Genomic DNA, 18,583 nt, shown 5'->3' with positions numbered 1-18,583 from the left:
TGCAAATTCTATCATGTAAATGTTTTCAATGTAACATCATTACTGTAAGGTATACAGTACATTCCATGGAGTTACCTTTTTCAATGGGGTGATTGACTGATAACAAGTGTTAATATTTTGCACATCAAGTGTCAATTAGTGTAGCTATGGTCTAAGTTTATGAGGAAGTGTTATCCACTGTGAGAAGATTATTTGTTGTTTTGTAGACATGAGTTACACAACAGATTTTTGATCTTTGTGTAGAGAATTGTAACTTCAGTTAGAGAATTGTGTGATCTGTTTTGCAAAACACTGCTTAGCATCTGCATTTTGTGTGATATCAATGAGAAATGGTATACTGTTGTAGAGAAATGGTTTTCTGTTTCGATGGCTGTGCTGTTGGTTTGATGAAAGGAATTTTGATTCTAAATAGTGGGTTTAGCGATTGAGAAAAACTGTAAGAGGATTTGATCAGCTTTTAACATGGCGGCCAATGAGAGTCTTATGGGTCATTGAAGCCAGTTATGAACTTTTAACACTAGAACCGCCAACGGGTCAATTTTACCCGCAGCTGTTTTTCTTTTAATTGTATGTAACTTTTTTTCAATAAAATATTCAAGTTTCCCAGTCCGTGACTTTTCCTGAAAGTGTGTTATGTAGCACCCTCTGTTGTTAAAAATTGTCAATATGAAGTCAGATTGAAAAAATCACCAAAGAAATTGCCATTTATACCTACAGTATATCCGCCAGCGGGTAATATTTACCTCATAGAAAATGCAGCGTAAACATGACGTGTTGCTATAGCAACGCCTTCTGTCTACTGCGGTTCCTTATAGATAGAGAGATAGATTGAGAGAGAGATAGATTGATAGATGGATAGATAGATAGATAGAGAGAGATAGAGAGATAGACAGATAGATAGCTATAGATAGATTGATAGATAGTTATAGATAGATAGAGAGAGAGAGAGAGAGAGAGAGATGTGTACCTAAACAAAACACAAGTCTAACACCAAGCGTTTAAATCAGCACTGGTAATTAATAATTAATAATAATTCATGCTATCTGCACAAACTAAGTCCACAGATTCTATTGGCATAAGTTTCATCCCTGTGCGATCAAAACTCACTGTTCTGTATGATAAATAAAAGAACATTGTACCTTGAAAATCAATAGCGGGTCAATTTGACCCGTTGGCGGTTTTAGGTATACAGCGACCTCTGGCGGGTCTAGTGTTAAGCACAAAAAAGATGTGGACCAAAGGCCAAGACCTATACAAAGAAGGAGCGCACAAGGATCACAGAGGTGACATCACACTTACTCTCTTCGAGTCGTAGGTCTTCAGGTGGATGATGTCGTACTCTGAGAAGGCCCTCCATGTTGCAGCGAACAGATCTCCATAACCATAAACGCTCTGTGAAAAAAGACGTAAAAGAACAGAACAGATCTGAAATCAAAAACACAACAATAAAATCCATGACAGCCTATAGCAGTGCCAGACTCAGTCATCTGTTTACAAACTCAGCTGGTTGCATTTTTTCTGAATCTGTGGTTTTATATCAAATCTGCTGTGTGACAGCCTGCCACTGTTTGGAAGGTCACTGCTTTCCTCCTCCCCGGCAGGCTTCTCTCTTTCCCTTTTCCTCTCTCCCTCTGTGCACAGTCGGGGGAACAATGGGCCGGATAAGTTTGTCTGTTTTTCAACTCCTGTTTCCCCTTGATGTCTTCATTGCCACATATGCCACTGACTTGTTAAACAAAAACTGTGACTTCAATAGAAATTCATGTTTGTCTTTCTGGCTGGGTTTTAGTTCTCGATTCCAATCTCAATTTTCAGACATTTACTTAAAACGTTTGAGAAACCGGCTCGAGATACACTTTTTGTTATATTCCATGGAATGCTCTTAACATCCTGATAGCAATGAATATCTTAAGTGCTTTGACAACAAATCCATAAAAACATGTCATCTGTGGAAGCCGTAGCGCTGTAAAAAGCACGACCAATCATCTGAGCCGGCCCGGCTAAAGTAACTGGATGGCCTACCTGCCTGTCAGCCTTCCATCTGTGCACAAACTTATCTCGTGCCCTCATTGGTCATGTGCGCGTTCGTGTGTGTTGGAGGAGGGGCTCTGTAAGGAAGTGGCAGATTTGTTCCGGTTGTGTATTTTCAAAATCTAGCGCACTCGAGCTGGTTTCTCCAAAATTACCTACCCCACCTTTAAAATGATTGTATGTCTCTGTTTTTTTCATTTCTGGAACGGGTTCTTTCAGTAAAAAACTAAAATATGCCGCTGCATGTGACTAGATAATCAAAATAACCGTCTGCATTTCCATTTTGCAATCTTGTGTTGTATCTTTGAGACCCACTATGTCTGTTTAGGTAACACAAAGTATGGCTGCACAATTAATCGAAATGTCGTTGATATCGCAATTTAGTGCAATATCCAAATCATAGTTAGCGCAATATCTCGTAAAGGGGAAATATTTAAGTTAAGTATTGTGGAGTTGCCTGTCCAATACACTGTTTTCTACAGACTTCATTCAAAAGTCCTTTCTTGGCACTTGATCATTCAAATATATATTTTTTTATAGAATGTGATGTTTCCTGTCATATTTCGAATTATATCGCAATGGCAATATCAGTCCATAGAATCACAAGTTGTTGTTTATTTCCAAATGAAAGTTATTTTGGTCATTTTCAGTGGTGATAACAGGCATGTTCACACGAATGAGCAGTCTGTGCTGGTTCACCTTAAATAGAAACAACTAACTAAAGAAATATCTAGATGACAACATCCCTTGTTACAAACGGTCGTGGGAGAAAGCAGGTACCCACCGTGTCCCACATGACGATGTTGATATCGGAGCTGAAGGAGTTGTTGATGTGCTGGGAGATGTAGAGGTTGACAAAGTCACAGAAGTGATGGTACATGTTCACCCCTGTTAGGAAAACACACACATATCATTCTTGTGATAACTCTGTTTGACTCAAACAATAACACTCAGGATTCATTTTATTTCTGCAACATTACAACAAGGTTTCAAGAACGTTTTTTTTTATTATTTATTGGATGCAAGAGCAAAAGTATTGTTTATCTTTAAGTTGCATTATAACTAAAGGTTTGACCTACTTGTTTAGGTTGCAGAACTTTAAATGGATTACCTACCAGCATCTAGTTTCATGAAAACAGTGGGCTTCTCAATGACGATGTCACAGTGTCCATCCTCTATGGGATCAAAGTCCAGCTCTGTGTATGTCTGCAGCTCAGCATACCTAAAACAGCAAGAAAGAAATATTTGCAACCAAAGAACAGGAATGTGCCTTCTTTGAGACGCTTTGATACGTATGATCCTGTTTCAATGGTATGCCCATGTCTTTAGCGCAACATCCCATTGAGACTTTCTCTGTAAGTGCCTGTGAAAGATAACATTTCAACAAATGTCACGGAAAGAACATTCTCAACATATTCAAACTGGTTCGTATGAATAATCAATGGTAACATAGAACTTGTCTGATCATTAGAATATGATGTTCTGTACTGCTATTTTAGGTGCACTATGAGCTAGAGCTCTCTGCTCACAGTGTTCTTTCTATAAATGTCTCTGCAGTGGGAGGAAAAAGTGACACAAGTGAGACAGAAGAGCAACCTAGAACCTCTGATCTGTAGTCAGACGAGTTATCCATCGAGCTGGCCCACCCTCAACAGACTGGCTTTTCCTGGTCATCAGCTAGAGAGGGCTAGTTTGTTAGGCCTTATGTTGACGGATAATAGTTTAAGTATATAATAAATGATCTTGCTGACAGAAGGCCCTTCAAATGAATTGAAGTTAGCTTATTGAGTACATGCTTTACAGTTCGAGATAACCTGAGTTCAAAAGTGTTGAACCAGGTCCCTGGTGGTCTAGTGGTTAGGATTCGGCGCTCTCACCGCCGCGGCCCGGGTTCGATTCCCGGTCAGGGAACTACATTTAGGCCGTCAACTAAAAGTCAACAGCAAAAAGTGGATAAACTAATGTCATGATGTAAGAAAAAAGCAATCAAGCATAAAAAAATAAATATGGGATTAGGATTTGTCGCTCCCACCATTAGAAAGAAGAGAACATTAAATTAGCCATCAAATTTCTTGTTTTATTGGACCAATCAAATGACTTGTTTTAATTGGCAAATCACATCATATAACTTGTTTCAATCTGCCAATCAGAGGCAAGCTACTTTAAATGAACAAATGTCAAACCAACAACGTCTCAATGCATGTTGGAAATCACGAGCTCCAAACAGATCATCAGGTCCCTGGTGGTCTAGTGGTTAGGATTCGGCGCTCTCACCGCCGCGGCCCGGGTTCGATTCCCGGTCAGGGAACACAGTTTTAGCCTGGCCACTAACTAACAGTCATAAAACAGTAGAAAGATGAAGAGGATTTGGCACTCTCACCGTCAAGTCTTTCCTGAAACTGTTCCACCACAGGTGTCTGGTGGACTAGTGCTATTTTTAGAACATGCCCCGCGTGCACCGTGTTGGCTACCCCTGGACTAGTGGTTAGGATTCAGTGCTCTCATCACCGCTTCCTAGCTTCGAGTCCCAGCTAGGGAAAGTCTTTTTAGCCTCATGGTCAAAATGAAAAAATAATTGTTTTTTTCCAAACATTGAGTGTGTGTCCTGACTCACCACGATTGCAAGGGGCTCTTGTGCTCTCCCTGTGCAGCGAGTGCCGGCTTGTTGAGCCTGCATCGACCACCAATCTCTCCTTGCTGGATGAAGTCCTCCTTGTATCTGCAACATAAACATAGATGAGTTTTTAGACAGCCATAATCTGTCAGTGTTCATTTTTGGTTACATTTGAGCAATACTGACCTCTCATGACCTCTGCGCGGCTCACGCAGGTCCAGATAAAGGTTTGTTGCCTTACAGAAGCGAGTTTGGCTACTACATCTTAGAGAGGAGTCCCCCTGGGAAAATAATAAGAGTAGAAATATGTCATACTTAATGCTATTACCGCTTAGATTGTGAGTCTCTATTCTATGCTCTCTCTACACTAAAGCCTTTGAACAGCAACTTATGTTCAGGTCTATTGTCTGTGGACCCTTTTGTTCAACACTGTGTATTTCTACCTGTTGTTTCTTCCTGTGGACTCAGCAGGCCCGTGGGAACTAAGGAAATGAACGTACTTACTGGCTTGGTGGCCTTGCAGAGTGTTTCGAGCTCAGAGAGGCGCTCCTTGACGTAGCCAAAATCTGCCTGCTTCCAGAAAAGCTCCTGGGCGGCCTCCAGTGAACGGGCCCTGACAAAACAAGCACAGTGGTTCAAATATGCATGCTTTGAATGATACACTTCTACTTTGGAAAAAACATGTTGGGACAGTTAATTCAATAAAGATATATACTTGAGATACTGAGCATCTGACACATCATAGACAGCTGATTAAAACATGTGGAAAGTAAATTATGTAAAGTGCATAATACTTCTGATAACATAAAGGGTTTAACTATATAATGTGAGGAACAATACCATGCAGAGTCTGCTTTGGTACAGACTGGATAGCTGAAGCGCTTCCCTGGATCACAATTCTTCTCGTATCCCCAACAGGCAGACAGATCCTGCAGTGCATCCTGCTGTAAAAACAAGTGAGAACAAGTTCAGCATCAAGATTTACCCTTTCTAAAACCACCCAAACTTAAAAAAAAAAAACGTCATCTATTGATCTAACTAAACTACTGGAATTGCAAAATAAGTCACTAGTTAAAGTAAAGTAAACCCCCTTTATGCATTGCTCTAGTCGGGGTAGGAGAAAATGCGCTGCTTTTTTTTTAAGTAAAATGAGAACTAAGAGTTATCGATTAAAAATATTGCTGATGTTTGAAAAAAATATGTATCTTTGTGGTAAATGCCACAGCCATGTTTCTTAACCTTTCTAAATCGCTCTGTGTGGAGCATCGGTGTCACATCGACATTTAGCCACATTGCATTGAACTGAGATAGCATGATTAAAAAATGCAACTGAGTGAAGTCCATGAAACAATGCGCTGCAACTAAATAACACACAACACTAACAGAAATACAATTTTACAACACGTTTCATGTCATTAGTCAAGAGCTTTGTGAGAGCTCTTCCTCACAACGAACCTACCTAACATGCTCCCTACGCATAGGAAATATTTGAACAGTAAAGAGTTGACAGAGTGCATATCTTACTTTAAAAGGGCAGAGAGGGTCCAGGCGGCATTGCTTGGCGACCCTCTTGTTGTTGTAGAAGTAGTAGGGTAGGTGCTCTGGCGGCAGGGAGATGCTGCTGTAGTTAAGCAGCGGTGATAGTGGATTGTCGTTGATGCTCTCAGCTCTCTCAGCGGTGACCACAGTGGACGAAAAAACTATGCCCAGCGCTACCAAGAGCAGCATAGTCAGGAATACACAGACATGTGAGACAGCCGCCGTTCTCTTCACAGCCCTCTGAGGAAGGAAGGAAAAAGAAGAGGAGACGCAGACTCTGTAATCGTGGTGGAAAGCCACAGTTTACAAGTATGTGGGCACAAGAAGCAAAGTGTGTGGGAGCGTAGCCTCAGGCGGGTCTGAGCGCCTCATAAGGAAAGGTCCTGTTGCAGGAAGTATTACTGACCTGTTTCCTACTGTTGTCTGAGCGATCATAACGGAGATGGAGGGGTGACTAAAAACTGCTGGCTGGTTACAACCTCACCTATGAAGTACTGTAACAGACAGTCATATTTACATGATGCATTTGTCATGTCTCCAGTATGCATGTGCTACCACAGCCCAAAGCCACAGACATTCTTTACACAAAAAAAAAGTAATATTATGTGGCTGCTGTTGTTGCAGATACCAAAAGTGCTGTATAACAATGGCTCTCTTTCCACAACTTAATGACCTGGGAAGGATTTATGTTGCTTGTAACACAATTCTAATGAGTTTGGCACCAATAGGTTGTTAAGAGTTATCACCTGTCATTTATTAGGTGGAGCTACTTGGTTAAAGTAAACTCTTTGCCATGGGCGTGACAGGATGTAATGAGATTATTGAAACTCCTGTGCTGCATTAAAAAACAATAGTTCTGTCTATTAGCAGTGGTGTACTGTAAAGTAACTAAGTACATTTTACTCAAGCACACATTTGAGGGACCTGAGTATTTCAAATGTTTGCTACTTTGTACTTCTACTACACTACAAGTCAGAGGTAAATAGTGTACTTTTACTCTTTAGTTACTTTGCAGATTATGATTAAATAAGACTTTAGTTACAACTGGAGTAACATTAAAAAAAAATATGCTATTGGTTGTGTACTTGTACTTCAGTAACATTTTGAATGCAGGGATTTTACTTATAACAGAGTATTTATATACTCTGGTACTTCTACTTTTACTTAAGTAAAAGATCTGAGTACTTCTTCCACCTCTGATGTTACTTTTCAAGGAGTTACTTGGTCAAAAATAACAGTAAACACTCTTTGCTTTGGGCGTGACGTGATGTAACGGGATGATTAAAACTCCCGTGCTGCATTAAAAAACAACAGTTATATCTGAGACATGTCAACAGCAAGCTACATGTTAAAACCATAGACTGTATGCTTAAAAAACGGTGATACAAAGCAGGTCTTTCTTTTTTTTTACAAGCCCTAGTCAACTTCATCCCTAGGGTTGTTTGTTTCTGTCGCACGTAGGTTCACAGAGAAGAAGCACAGTTCATTTTGGACAGCTCATTACAAACAACATAACTCCCAAACTCTTGGCTTTTAGTCCATTAGTTAACCAAGCGTTAAGATAGCGTTAAGATTTGCAACCCGCCAAGACATGCTCAGTGACTTGATAGGCATGCATGAAGTAGGATAATAAGGAGATAATAACGCACTTTTTACCCTTTCATGTGGTTGAATGTGAAAATACTTAATTTGAGGCTAATGTCTGAAATGTACATGTGGCGGCTAACATGTACCGTTCACAAAGACCCCTTCACGTTAATTCAAGCTGTAACAGTAACAGTAAAACAACAGAGAAGGAACATATACAGCCTTTCCACGGTGCAAAACACTTGAGACGGACACAAATGTGCATAACAATGGTCTTTCAAATAATGTTTGGTTGAGTTTGAGTGAGAAGGGGTTTACCTGAAAGCAAAGCCGGTTGTTTTCGAAACAGAAGCGAAGATGTTGCCGGTGGTCGCCATAACACCGGAAACCTCATGCCGATCTGTAGTGCGCAGTGACGGCCACAGGGGGGCGCTGTCTACCGCACTTCCTTTCTTATAGACTTTTTTACTGTAAATGATCATATCCAAATCAAGATATATGTTTTAATCTTATATAAATGTACATTTATTTTAATGTTTAAAGACTTTTTTACTGTAAATGATCATATCCAAATCAAGATATATTTTTTAATGTTATATAAATGTACATTTATTTTAATGTTTAAAGACTTGTTTACTGTAAATGATCATATCCAAATCAAGATATATGTTTTAATCTTATATAAAGGTACATTTATTTTAATGTAATATTTATGCTGTTCCTTTTATTGTTTATTANGCAAGGTTATTTATGCAGCACATTTCAATATGAGGTAATTCAAAGTGCTTGACAATAAATAAATAAAAGCATTAAGATATAGTGCATTACAATTATGTTTAAAAACATTCATTTAAGAGCCAAGAGCGTCAAAATAGAATAAGACAGGTATACCCCATCATCATTGTTTCAAATCCAGGGGGCTGAAGTACGAATGCGAGTTATTTTTTATAAATAGGGACGGCACTGTAGTGAGGTCATGAAGCTGATGGTCTACCTGTACGTCTCTGTTGTCAGGGAGCTGGCAGAGCTTCACAAGGCGGGGGTCAGCAGAGCCAGTGAGGCTCAGGAAGCGGCTCTCAGCAGAGAAACACAGGCCAAGGATCTGCTGAGCCTGGCCCTGGAGAAGAACCAGGAGGAGGGCAGGATGCAACAGGAGGCTCTGGCCAATCAGGTAACACGGGCTTGGGATGTACATTTGTCTGCTATAGAGGATCATTAGCATTCATTTAAAGTAAACATTAGACTAGGCTTTTGTGCAGCCTCAATACACCTCTTGTGAGTGAGTGGTGCAGCTATTATAACATACACTGCCTTGCCAAAGTATTCACACCCCTTCAGGGACGCAGGAATTCAGTCAGAGATGGGGGTGCGGCGTGCGGGTGCGGTGGGGGGTGCTAGTGGAGCACTACACTGTAGGTGCGCCGCGTTTGCGCTTCAAAGGCTCCCTCCGCAAAATGAGGCCCCATCCGCGAGGGCTCTGCGTGATATGCGTGTAGGGGGGGGCGGCCCTGTATAATAACATCATATTAAATGCAGTCATTTGGTCTTTAGCAACAGCTTGTGAGAGCAGTGCATTCATCGCTGTTCGTCTTAATGCTGCCAGTTTGTGGACGGCCTGTGTGTTGATGGGACTTCTCATGCTCCCTAAATGTTTCCCCTGCCTTTCGCCAGTTGTTAAACCCTGCTTTCACAAACTCCCATCCCTGATCTTGTCTGCACTGACGAGCTTCTTTTCTATAGCAGAGCAACAGAGAAAGCACACCGCATTATCACTTTCTCTTATATAGTGAAGCTTTTTATAGACTTACACTAAAATGCTAACTCAAAAATAGTAACTCAAAATAAAACTTTTGTATTGATTTGTTTAGTGAACTTTTTGGCGTTGCAGTTACAACTCTCCGCCAACAGATGGGGGTGCTGCAGCCCCCTCAGCACCCCCCCTTCCCGCGCCCCTGCACCCCTTGATGTTTTTTTATTTGATTGCATTAAAACCTGCAAATGATTTTTATTTGGATTTTATGTAATGGCCCAACACAAAATAGTCCAAATGAGTAAAGTTAGTAAAGCTTGTTTTAAAAAGCCCCTTCACCCCCCATCCAATAAAGCCCAATAACAATGACTTTCAGAGTCATATAACGAGGTAAATAAAGTCCACCTGTGTGCACATGATCTTGTGTATTAGGTACAATATATCTTCATGTACACCTGTTTTGAAACACCCCAGTAAGAAGAATTTTGAAATAAAAATATAATGAAGTTAAAATTCATGACATGAAAGTATAAAAACATTGCACGTTTTAACATGACATCCTTTATTAATCTAACTCTGTGTACAGGTGGCGGACCTGAGGATGGCTCTGCAGAGGGCTGAGCAGCAGCAAGGAAGGAAGGAAGACTATCTGAGGGAGGAGATCAGTGAGCTGCAGCAGGTAACATAACATGCTCATATAATAAGCATGAGCACAATAAGCTGTCCAAAATAGATGTATTTATTGGATGCCATTTTCTTTATCTTCCACAGAGGCTTCAGGAGGCAGAGACCAGGAACCAGGAGCTCAGCCAGAGTGTTACCTCGGCAACGCGGCCCCTTCTGCGACAGATTGAGAACTTGCAGGCCTCCTTAGGCGGACAGACTGCATCCTGGGAGAAACTGGAGAAGAGCATCTCTGATAGGCTAGGTAAGAGGAAGGACATATTAACTGTCTGTGTGAAACAAACAATAAGTGTGAGTGATTCAACGCCTTTTCTTCTCCACAGCGGATGCCCAGGCGCAGCTGGCCGTTGCGGTGGAGAGGGAGCGGTCGGCGAGTGAAGAGCTCCTGTCCATCAGGTCCCAGCAGGCCTCTCTGGAGTCACAGATCTCCCTGTTCCGCCAGGAGAAGGCCCGGCTCCTCGCACAGCTGGAGGCTGAGAAGAACAAGAGAGAGAAACTGGAGGATGAGAGCACTAGGTAACAAATGACAACTTAAACTGGAGTTTACAGAGTTCAATGACAAGGTACATCCAGTCATTGTCACCTAGTATTGTTCTCTTATTTCACTGGTCTAATCAAGTGTTTCTTTATAGTTTGATTTCTTTATGGTTGAGTTCATCGACTTAATTTGAAGAGGTCTTTTTAAGATATTTTAGGGTTTTCCCTTCCTGTAGTAGAATTATATAGGTTTTTGTGCATGTCAATGGTCTGGTATAATAGCGCCCATTTAAACAATGGTCTGGCTTTCAAATGGTTGAGGAGGTTTTACTGAATGATAACTCGGTGCTCTAAGACTTACCTTAGACTTTGAAAAACAAGGAGAAACAATAGAACAGCAACGTTTCATTTATTAAAGTAGAAAGTAAATGGCAGATAAATCTATAATGCAAATAGCAGCTCCAGAGCTAACTGTCAGTAGATGCAGTTAGTTTTATTTTGGTCATTGTTCTCCTTAAACCTTATTTCAAAACACGAGTAGTCCCAGCAGTGAATGTTATGCTAGAATGTCTTTCACACTAAATATCTCACTTCTGCTGGATGTCTCACATCAATGCGTGAAACTCACTGGCATAGTTTTTATTTTAAGGATCCAACTGCTAGTCACCACGTCTCCCCTTGTAATGCTAATGCTTCAGAGAGAGTTTTTGTTTCACCACATATTGCTTTATGAGTCAGTGAAGCAGGGGCCGGGTGGGGGAGGGTTACCCTTTGACACGAGCATTCATGCGTGTTGAGGCCTTTGAGGCAAGGGGTTATATTTTGTGAGATGTGAAGCAGCTGCAACTGGGCCAGTGGCGCAACGGATAACGCGTCTGACTACGGATCAGAAGATTCTAGGTTCAAATCCTGGCTGGCTCGGATGCTTTTTGGTTTTGTCGCAGAAAGGTTTCAATTATTCAGTGCAGTGCATTATGACTCATAGGAAGACAATATTTCTGAATGGTCCAAAAGAATGCCCCTGAGGCCTCTCACCTACACAGGGCTTTGAGAAAGTTTGAAAATAGGACACAAAACACAGTTGAACCCTTCAGCTCCTTCTTCAGGGGGAAAGCTCATAGATAATTGTGTTTCGATTTCACACCATTATGCTGATTGTATTCAGTTATAAGAAGTATTTTACACATTTCTAATCCCTGATACTGTTGACTGATTAAAGGTGGGGTAGTTAATTCACTTCAGAAACACTTTTTTTTTTATTCCATGGAATGCTCTTAACATCCCGATAGCAATGAATAAATGCTTTGACAATAAATACATAAACAAAATGTCATCTGTGGAAGCCGTGGCGCTGTAAAAAGCACGACCAATCATCTGAGCCGGCCCGGCTAAAGTAACTGGATGGCCTACCTGCCTGTCAGCCTTCCATCTGTGCACAAACTTATCTCGTGCCCTCATTGGTCATGTGCGCGTTCGTGTGTGTTGGAGGAGGGGCTCTGTAAGGAAGTCTGAAGGAAGGGGCAGATTTTTTCCGGTTGTGTATTTTCAAATTCTAGCGCACTCGAGCTGGTTTCTCCATTCTTACCTACCCTACCTTTTACATACTTATTTTCTTGTTTTCTTTCTTAATATAGGGAGCATGTTGATTTAGAAAATCTGCGAGGAGAGCACAACCGCATGCTAGAAGAAACCAAGAAAGAAAAGGTACCATTATTGTCTTCCCTAACTCTTGTTCTTCTCTTCTGTAAAAAAACAACTTCCTCATGTGCATCTTTTTGCTTCGTCCACCAGCTGCTGCTGACCAATCAGTTAGAGATGGAGAGGATGAAGGTGGAGCAAGAGAAGAAGAAATGCTACTTGGCTAATGAAGCTCTCAGGGAAAAGGTGGAGGAGCTTTTCGAGATTATAAATCTGGTTTATCTCATCAGAATTGAATCAGATGTTTTTATTTTCTAATATTTGTGACTGATGTCCCAATCAGGAGAGGAAGACCATGAATCACTCTGTAGGAGAGCCCCCGGCGTCCTCCACACCCTCCCTGTCTCGCTCCAGCTCCATCAGTGTGCCGGACAACGCTGCTCTACACTCCTCTATTCTTTCCCAGGTACACACTGAGACAAATGTTCAAATGTAGAAATGAAGAAAAGTTTGCACAAGCTTGGATTTAGGTTAAAGTTCAAGGCTTTTATTGTCATATGTACATAGTGTAGTTATGACCAGTGGTGTAGTGGGCGTTGGACGCGGGGGTACGCCGCACCCCCACTTATTTGAAGCATGATTTCTTTTTTTAATAGTCTAATACATCTAAAATCATTGCCAGTGTTATCAGTTGCAAGTGTGTGTTTGTTGTAATAATATGACGAAAACGTAATAGGCAGATTTCACAGTAATTATAATAAAAACGTAGCTCAAGCATTTATGCAACTTGATTTGAAGCGTGTGTGTGTGTAGGGTGACCAGGCACTGTGCGGGACTGCACACACAGCATTTTTTTATAATTTGTCCCGCGTCCCACAAATTGTGATTATGTCCCGCATTTGAGTGACAGTCGCGCAGAAAGGCCAAATTGGTTCGCTGACAGCCGGCACCGCCCTTTATTATTATATTGTCTAAACGGCATTCATGTAAGTTGCGCTGACAGGCGACACAGAGGTCCCCCCCCCCCGTTGACAGTTCACGAGTGCGTCCATAGTGTCTCCCGTCCACCCCCCCACCCCTGCCCCGTCCACCAAGTAAAAAAATCCCCACTACACCACTGGTTATGACAATGAAATGCTTAGGTCACAGGCTCCTCCAACAGTGCAACACAATAACACAGATGATAGTGCAAGTAAATAAAATAAAATTGAATATAATGGAAATAGTGCAGAGTTGTCCATATACAAGTAATTGGAATATTGATATATATAAGTTGCGAACAGATGAATGTTATGGATGTTCTTTCAAAAGTTCAGGTGTTTAACAGTCTTATGGCCTGTGGGATGAAACTGTCTCTTTCTTCCTCAGGAGGACCTTTTAGACCACTCTCTTAGTAACATGACCATGTCCATGTCGATGAGCGGGACCAACCTGTACGAGGCCGCCCGGCTGTCGGGGGGCTCCAGCATCATGGAGAACCTGCAGTCTCAGCTCAAACTCAGAGAAGGAGAGATCGCTCAGCTGCAGGTAGTGTTTTTTAACTGAGCTAAATACATATGTAAAGTATTTTAGTGTTAGTTTGATTGTACTGCTTAACGCCAGCACAAGCTTTCTGCGGACAGAAGGCTGGCCAAAATATACAATGTTTCCTTAAAATTAAATAATGATACATCTGGACGAGTATCAACACATAAATTAGTAGTAATTATTTTGCTAGAGATTTAGGAACAGTAACCAAATGTAAAACATACCTCCAAAAGAAGGAACAAATTATGAACAAAGACAGGATTATCGTTGAATACAAATGTAAATACTGTGTCTTTGTCTAATTTGTTTATGGTGGGTTTACAGATATGGCAATCTACTTTAGATACAGCCAAGGGTTTATAGACAGGTTTGCAAAATAAGAAACATTTTTACATTTTATTAGGCTGACACTTTGATCCAAAATAACATACACTTCAATACCGTAGTCATGCCTACAGGGGCAATGTGGTGTTCACTATCTAAGGTTAACGATGCGTATATTTTTAACATGAAATAATCTGTGTTTTTTACTACCTTCTCTCTGTCCTCTTGCTGTTTCAGATTGAGATCTCCAGTCTAGAGAGGAGTCGTTCTGTGATGGCAGAAGAGCTGGTCCGACTGACCAATCAGACCGATGAGATGGATGAGATGGTGAAGGAGATTCCCACGTTGAAAGTCCATCTCAAGGTAAGTGCTATAAAAGCAAACACAGGATTCTTGAATGCTGTATTTGCAGAGTGTGTTTCTGATGTGTGTGTGGCTGTGCTTTGCAGGATCTGCAGCAGAGGCACAACACCATCCTGCAGATGTACGGAGAAAAAGCCGAAGAGGCAGAGGAGCTGAGGCTGGACCTGATAGACGTGAAGAACATGTACAAATGCCAGATAGACGAACTTCTGAAGAACCAGAAATAAACTTTGACTGTTCTTGTGTCGATTCTGGGACACTATCAACAAACCAATCAACCAACATAGCCACACATGCAGTCCCAAAGACAGATAATTTAAGTTTAATCACTGTGTCAAAGGAAAGTTCTTTTATCTTTATCTCTTATTTTATTTTAAAGGAACATATTTAAGCGGGGGTGTTGGGATTTTGCATTACATACAATATATTATTACAGAACCAGTATGAAGGATACCATTTAAAGTCTTTGGGATCTTTAGAAATCATTTCTCATGATTAAACCTTTTACATAGTAGCTTATAGACAGTTTCCTACAGACTGTACGAGATGGTTTAAGTTTTTTGCACTATAAAATTCCTCCTTCTTTATTTCTTGATTTAAAATAGTTGAAGAAATATATAAAAATATTGTACAGAGACCTTTATGTATTGTTCTTGACTCCTTGCAAATCACAACATGTGCTGTAGACCTGAGAGTGGTCCACGATTGAAATCCTGAAAATTGGATTCTACAGCTTATATATATGTAAATTAATAAACATTTATCTGGGTGGTGAACAATACTTCTACTCTTAATTTGAATTGTTTGGATTCACCCATTAAAAGTTAGCATTTTCATTGCATCCATACAGAACACTACATCACCATCGATGCTGCACTAAAGTCTTCAAATAAATATAATTTGAACAATTTCATACAGTTGTCCCAACATTTATTAATGTACTAAACATGCAGATTCAATTTGATTAAGAATGACGTTTTTTATATGAATCATATGATGTTTGTTTTTGTTGCATTTTCTGAGCCCTTCATAATATCACATAAAATAATAATAAACACAAATCTTGATCTTGCTTTTGATGTGACCATTTACAGTAAAAGATCATTAGAAGATGTAATGCTAATACATACAGTACGTGTGTGTGCTCCATTTCCCACTCACCTTTTCCCTAAAGAAACATATTTTAAAAACTATTAATAAACAATAAAAGGAACAGCATAAATATTNGTTTAGATCTACAATTGGTTAACAGTACTGGGATCGTTAACATTTGCATAAATAATGTTTCAGTTTGAAGGAGAGCTAAAGTAATATTTAATAAAAAACTGTTTTTTATTAAATATTACTTTAGCTCTCCTTCAAACTGAAACATTATTTATGCAAATGTTAACGATCCCAGTACTGTTAACCAATTGTAGATCTAAACAGCCTAACATTTGAGGTGGAAGCCTTCACTTGAACCTTAAATTCAAAAGTTTCAAATCCAATAAGGAGAAGTCCCACCAAGTGTTTCAATTCCCAAATACTTAGTCGGCGCTGTATATTCTGTCAACCATGAAATAATATAATGATATTTAGAGTGCAGGGGTTAGATTTACAGTCAGAGTCCTTGTTGTTATTATTGGGTATGAATATCAGGGCGTGTCAGTGTTTACTTGTAGGAGTTGTCCAGCGCTGCCTGCAGGCTCCGGTTGTTCTCCTGCAGCTCCTCAGAGTCCGTCTGCAGCCGGCTCACATCCTTCTCCTGCTGCTCCACCACCGCGTTCAGCTTCTTGATGTTCTCCCTGTGCTGTTTCTCCACCTCCTCCTTCCCATCTAGAACCTTAATGCATAAAACATGGAGAAAATCACAGCCATGACTTCGAAATGGTTTAAGTTTATCATAACTAGCACTGTATGATCATGAAAAGTAGCTGAGGACCCACTATCATGTCATGTCTATTTAAAGATAACAGTAATGAATAGTGGTAAACCAATAACGCACAAATATAAAACATTTAAATATACTTTATTCTTTAGCTTTACTGAAAATAAAAGGGAAAAAGGAGTCACATTTGGCAAAGAACAGCAGCACTAGGAGATCCTAATAAGAAGTTGTAGGTTTTTTTTAGACACACCTCTTACTCAAGCTTATACAACCATTATGAGCTCACTGCATCTATCCCCATGTTAAAACCAGCACCACAACCTGCTATGCCCATCCGTGAGAAAACTAGCAGGACGAATTTAGACAGCCTGAAGAACAGGTTTTAGATTCTTGAGCACCCACATGCTGCTTAATGGAGCAATCGAATATAAGTTAGCTGGAGTTAGCCTAAATGTGCTTGAGATAACGACCTCCAGCTACTTGAAATGTTACCTCTAAGACCACCTTTCACATCTACATGACACAGAAGCCAATTGCCAAGATCGCCCGTACTGCCAGCATCGAAAAGCAGGCATTTAACAACAAAGTCATTTTCACTTTTAGATTCCCATTTTTTGAATGCACTAAAATCGTACCTGCTGCAGTTGCCTGAGCTCCTCCTCCTGCTCCCTGATCTTCTTCTGTTGCTTTATGATCCTTGTGTCGCTCTCCTTCTCTTTCACACGCAGCTTCTTGATGATGTTGCTGTGCTGCAGCTGCTGCTTGGACAACTTCTCACCTAAAAAGAGAAAGAAAGAAACTCCTGCTCAGCCAACTTAGGTGAACACAGATGTCGTAACGATACCCACTATGTAACAAGATATACATTGACCAGCTTTTTTTCTCCCCACCCTAACTCTCGTCCTCAAGATTGGTGTATGCATGACTTCTTCCATGATGAACAGTGTTTCCCATACATTGATTTGTCCACAATTAAATATCGTCCGCATATATCGTCCGCAGACAAATTGTAGTGATTTCTGTTTTTTCCTTTTTGTTTTGTGGTCTAAATGGGGGTACACGGACCCCTAGGGGTACGTTGGAGTACTGCAGGGGGTACGTGAGATTTATTTTGTTAATGAAAAAAAATAAAAATAATAGATAAATATACACATTTTAGGAAAAGTAAAGAAGTTTGACAGTGTGGGTTTTATATGAACGGAGTTACACATATTTCAAAACGCGAAGTGTAATAACTGCAGTTGCCTCCATGTCAGAATGACAAAGATCCTCAGTGAAGCACAAGCCCATGTTTTTCACTAAATTGTAAGTACAACTTTTTTAAAAGATCAGTTCAATGCAACTAATGTCGTCTTAGTGTTATTACATGATGTTAAAATTGGTTGGCCATGAAATTAGTGATGGATTGTAAACATTTGAAATGTAGCATTTAAGTGTTCCTCAGTTACAAGGTTGTTGTTTTAATAAATCAGACACTGATGGTGCAGCGCTGTACTGTACCTCTTTGGCATTTTTTCCTTAACAAATAGTATTTGCGCTGATCAGGGGGTACTTGGCTGAATTTTTTTTCCAAAGGGGGTACATGATTGAAAAAAGTTTGAGAACCACTGATCTAGATGAATGCGACGAAGCAATTCATGCCGTTTTATTGTTTTTAACGTTGAAATGACAAGTGTAACAGGTGAAGATGAAGTTGTTGCGGAATGGTTGTGAGTACCCTTTTCAAGACGACAATTCAGTGAAAAGACGGACATTATAATGCCGCGGAGAGGGGGGGGTGTGTGTCTACAGAAGGTCCAGTTGTGATACACAGTTCGCCACTGAGTCTAAGTATTATCTGTCAGTTACCAAAAGGACCTGAATAATCCTGGAAAATGTTGGAAAGCCATAAAATCGATATCCACCAGTGATATCCGTAATGAGCTACCCCCGTGCATTACCACAGTATCTGGCACTATATCGGACAGGGCCACCATACTAAATTGTTTTAATGAGCATTTTGTGTCCTGTGGCTCTCTGTTTGATTCTGTCACTAACTCTGCTTCTGTGAACACCACAGTCTGTGACTCNACTTTAAAACGATGATGCTTAGACTTTTCCATTTATTACAATAGCAGGGTATATGTCAAATGTAAAACCTTTTAAGACCTTTTTTGAGACCCTTTCCATACATTTTAAGACC

The 18,583-nt window shown here is 40.3% G+C and overlaps 3 protein-coding genes and 3 non-coding genes across 7 annotated transcripts in view; 4 read left to right on the top strand and 2 right to left on the bottom strand.

Moving 5' to 3' along the window:
• Positions 1-1,184: 1,184 nt before the first annotated feature.
• eogt (EGF domain-specific O-linked N-acetylglucosamine (GlcNAc) transferase) lies at positions 1,185-8,176 on the bottom strand. Of its 2 annotated transcripts, XM_010770602.1 has the most exons (10): positions 8,090-8,161; positions 6,591-6,678; positions 6,170-6,424; positions 5,486-5,589; positions 5,150-5,258; positions 4,832-4,926; positions 4,646-4,750; positions 3,147-3,253; positions 2,816-2,919; positions 1,185-1,392 (listed from the first exon to the last, which is right to left on the bottom strand). In XM_010770602.1, the coding sequence occupies exons 3-10, from the start codon at positions 6,371-6,373 to the stop codon at positions 1,276-1,278; spliced, it is 945 nt and encodes a 314-aa protein (XP_010768904.1). In that variant the 5' UTR covers positions 6,374-6,424; positions 6,591-6,678; positions 8,090-8,161; the 3' UTR covers positions 1,185-1,275. The 2 variants fall into 2 exon arrangements, with proteins under 2 accessions (XP_010768904.1, XP_010768905.1); XM_010770603.1 differs by lacking the exon at positions 6,591-6,678 and having other exon boundaries at positions 8,090-8,176.
• On the top strand, positions 3,871-3,942 carry trnae-cuc (transfer RNA glutamic acid (anticodon CUC)). Its single transcript has one exon. It is a non-coding gene; the product is annotated as a tRNA-Glu (tRNA).
• trnae-cuc (transfer RNA glutamic acid (anticodon CUC)) lies at positions 4,268-4,339 on the top strand. Its single transcript has one exon. It is a non-coding gene; the product is annotated as a tRNA-Glu (tRNA).
• A 571-nt stretch (positions 8,177-8,747) lies between the features above and the next one.
• Positions 8,748-15,307, top strand: LOC104944986 (TATA element modulatory factor-like). Its single transcript, XM_010770605.1, has 10 exons — positions 8,748-8,942; positions 10,108-10,200; positions 10,293-10,449; positions 10,529-10,721; positions 12,317-12,386; positions 12,474-12,566; positions 12,664-12,786; positions 13,689-13,847; positions 14,409-14,534; positions 14,621-15,307. Exons 1-10 carry the CDS (start codon positions 8,748-8,750, stop codon positions 14,759-14,761), a joined length of 1,350 nt encoding a protein of 449 aa, XP_010768907.1. The 3' UTR covers positions 14,762-15,307.
• On the top strand, positions 11,531-11,603 carry trnar-acg (transfer RNA arginine (anticodon ACG)). The gene has a single exon. It is a non-coding gene; the product is annotated as a tRNA-Arg (tRNA).
• Positions 15,308-15,944: 637 nt separating the features above from the next.
• Positions 15,945-18,583, bottom strand: part of tmf1 (TATA element modulatory factor 1) — a 7,739-nt gene continuing 5,100 nt past the window's right edge. The window contains exons 6-7 of the mRNA XM_010770601.1: positions 17,037-17,179; positions 15,945-16,356 (exon numbers count right to left, since the gene is read on the bottom strand). Of these exons, the coding sequence (XP_010768903.1) occupies positions 16,186-16,356; positions 17,037-17,179 (314 nt within the window). The 3' untranslated portion in view covers positions 15,945-16,185. The remainder of the gene's footprint in view (positions 16,357-17,036; positions 17,180-18,583) is intronic.

This window comes from Notothenia coriiceps, unplaced genomic scaffold (assembly GCF_000735185.1).
Source record: "Notothenia coriiceps isolate Sejong01 unplaced genomic scaffold, NC01 NC01_scaffold00008978, whole genome shotgun sequence".
NCBI lineage: Eukaryota > Metazoa > Chordata > Actinopteri > Perciformes > Nototheniidae > Notothenia > Notothenia coriiceps.
The sequence above is the reverse complement of the archived record's forward strand: the minus strand, read 5'-3'. Positions and strand labels throughout refer to the sequence as shown.

Bases quoted from the DNA above. Each gene is read 5' to 3' on its own strand.
- eogt (XM_010770603.1), bottom strand. From the start codon at position 6,373: ATGCTGCTCTTGGTAGCGCTGGGCATAGTTTTTTCGTCCACTGTGGTC. The intron at 5,590-6,169 runs GTAAGATATGCA...TTGTTTTTACAG, and splicing joins ACCCTCTCTGCCCTTTTAAA to CAGGATGCACTGCAGGATCT. The intron at 2,920-3,146 runs GTAGGTAATCCA...TTTTCCTAACAG, and splicing joins TTTCATGAAACTAGATGCTG to GGGTGAACATGTACCATCAC.
- LOC104944986 (XM_010770605.1), top strand. From the start codon at position 8,748: ATGAAGCTGATGGTCTACCTGTACGTCTCTGTTGTCAGGGAGCTGGCA. The intron at 12,787-13,688 runs GTACACACTGAG...TTTCTTCCTCAG, and splicing joins ACTCCTCTATTCTTTCCCAG to GAGGACCTTTTAGACCACTC. The intron at 14,535-14,620 runs GTAAGTGCTATA...TGTGCTTTGCAG, and splicing joins CGTTGAAAGTCCATCTCAAG to GATCTGCAGCAGAGGCACAA.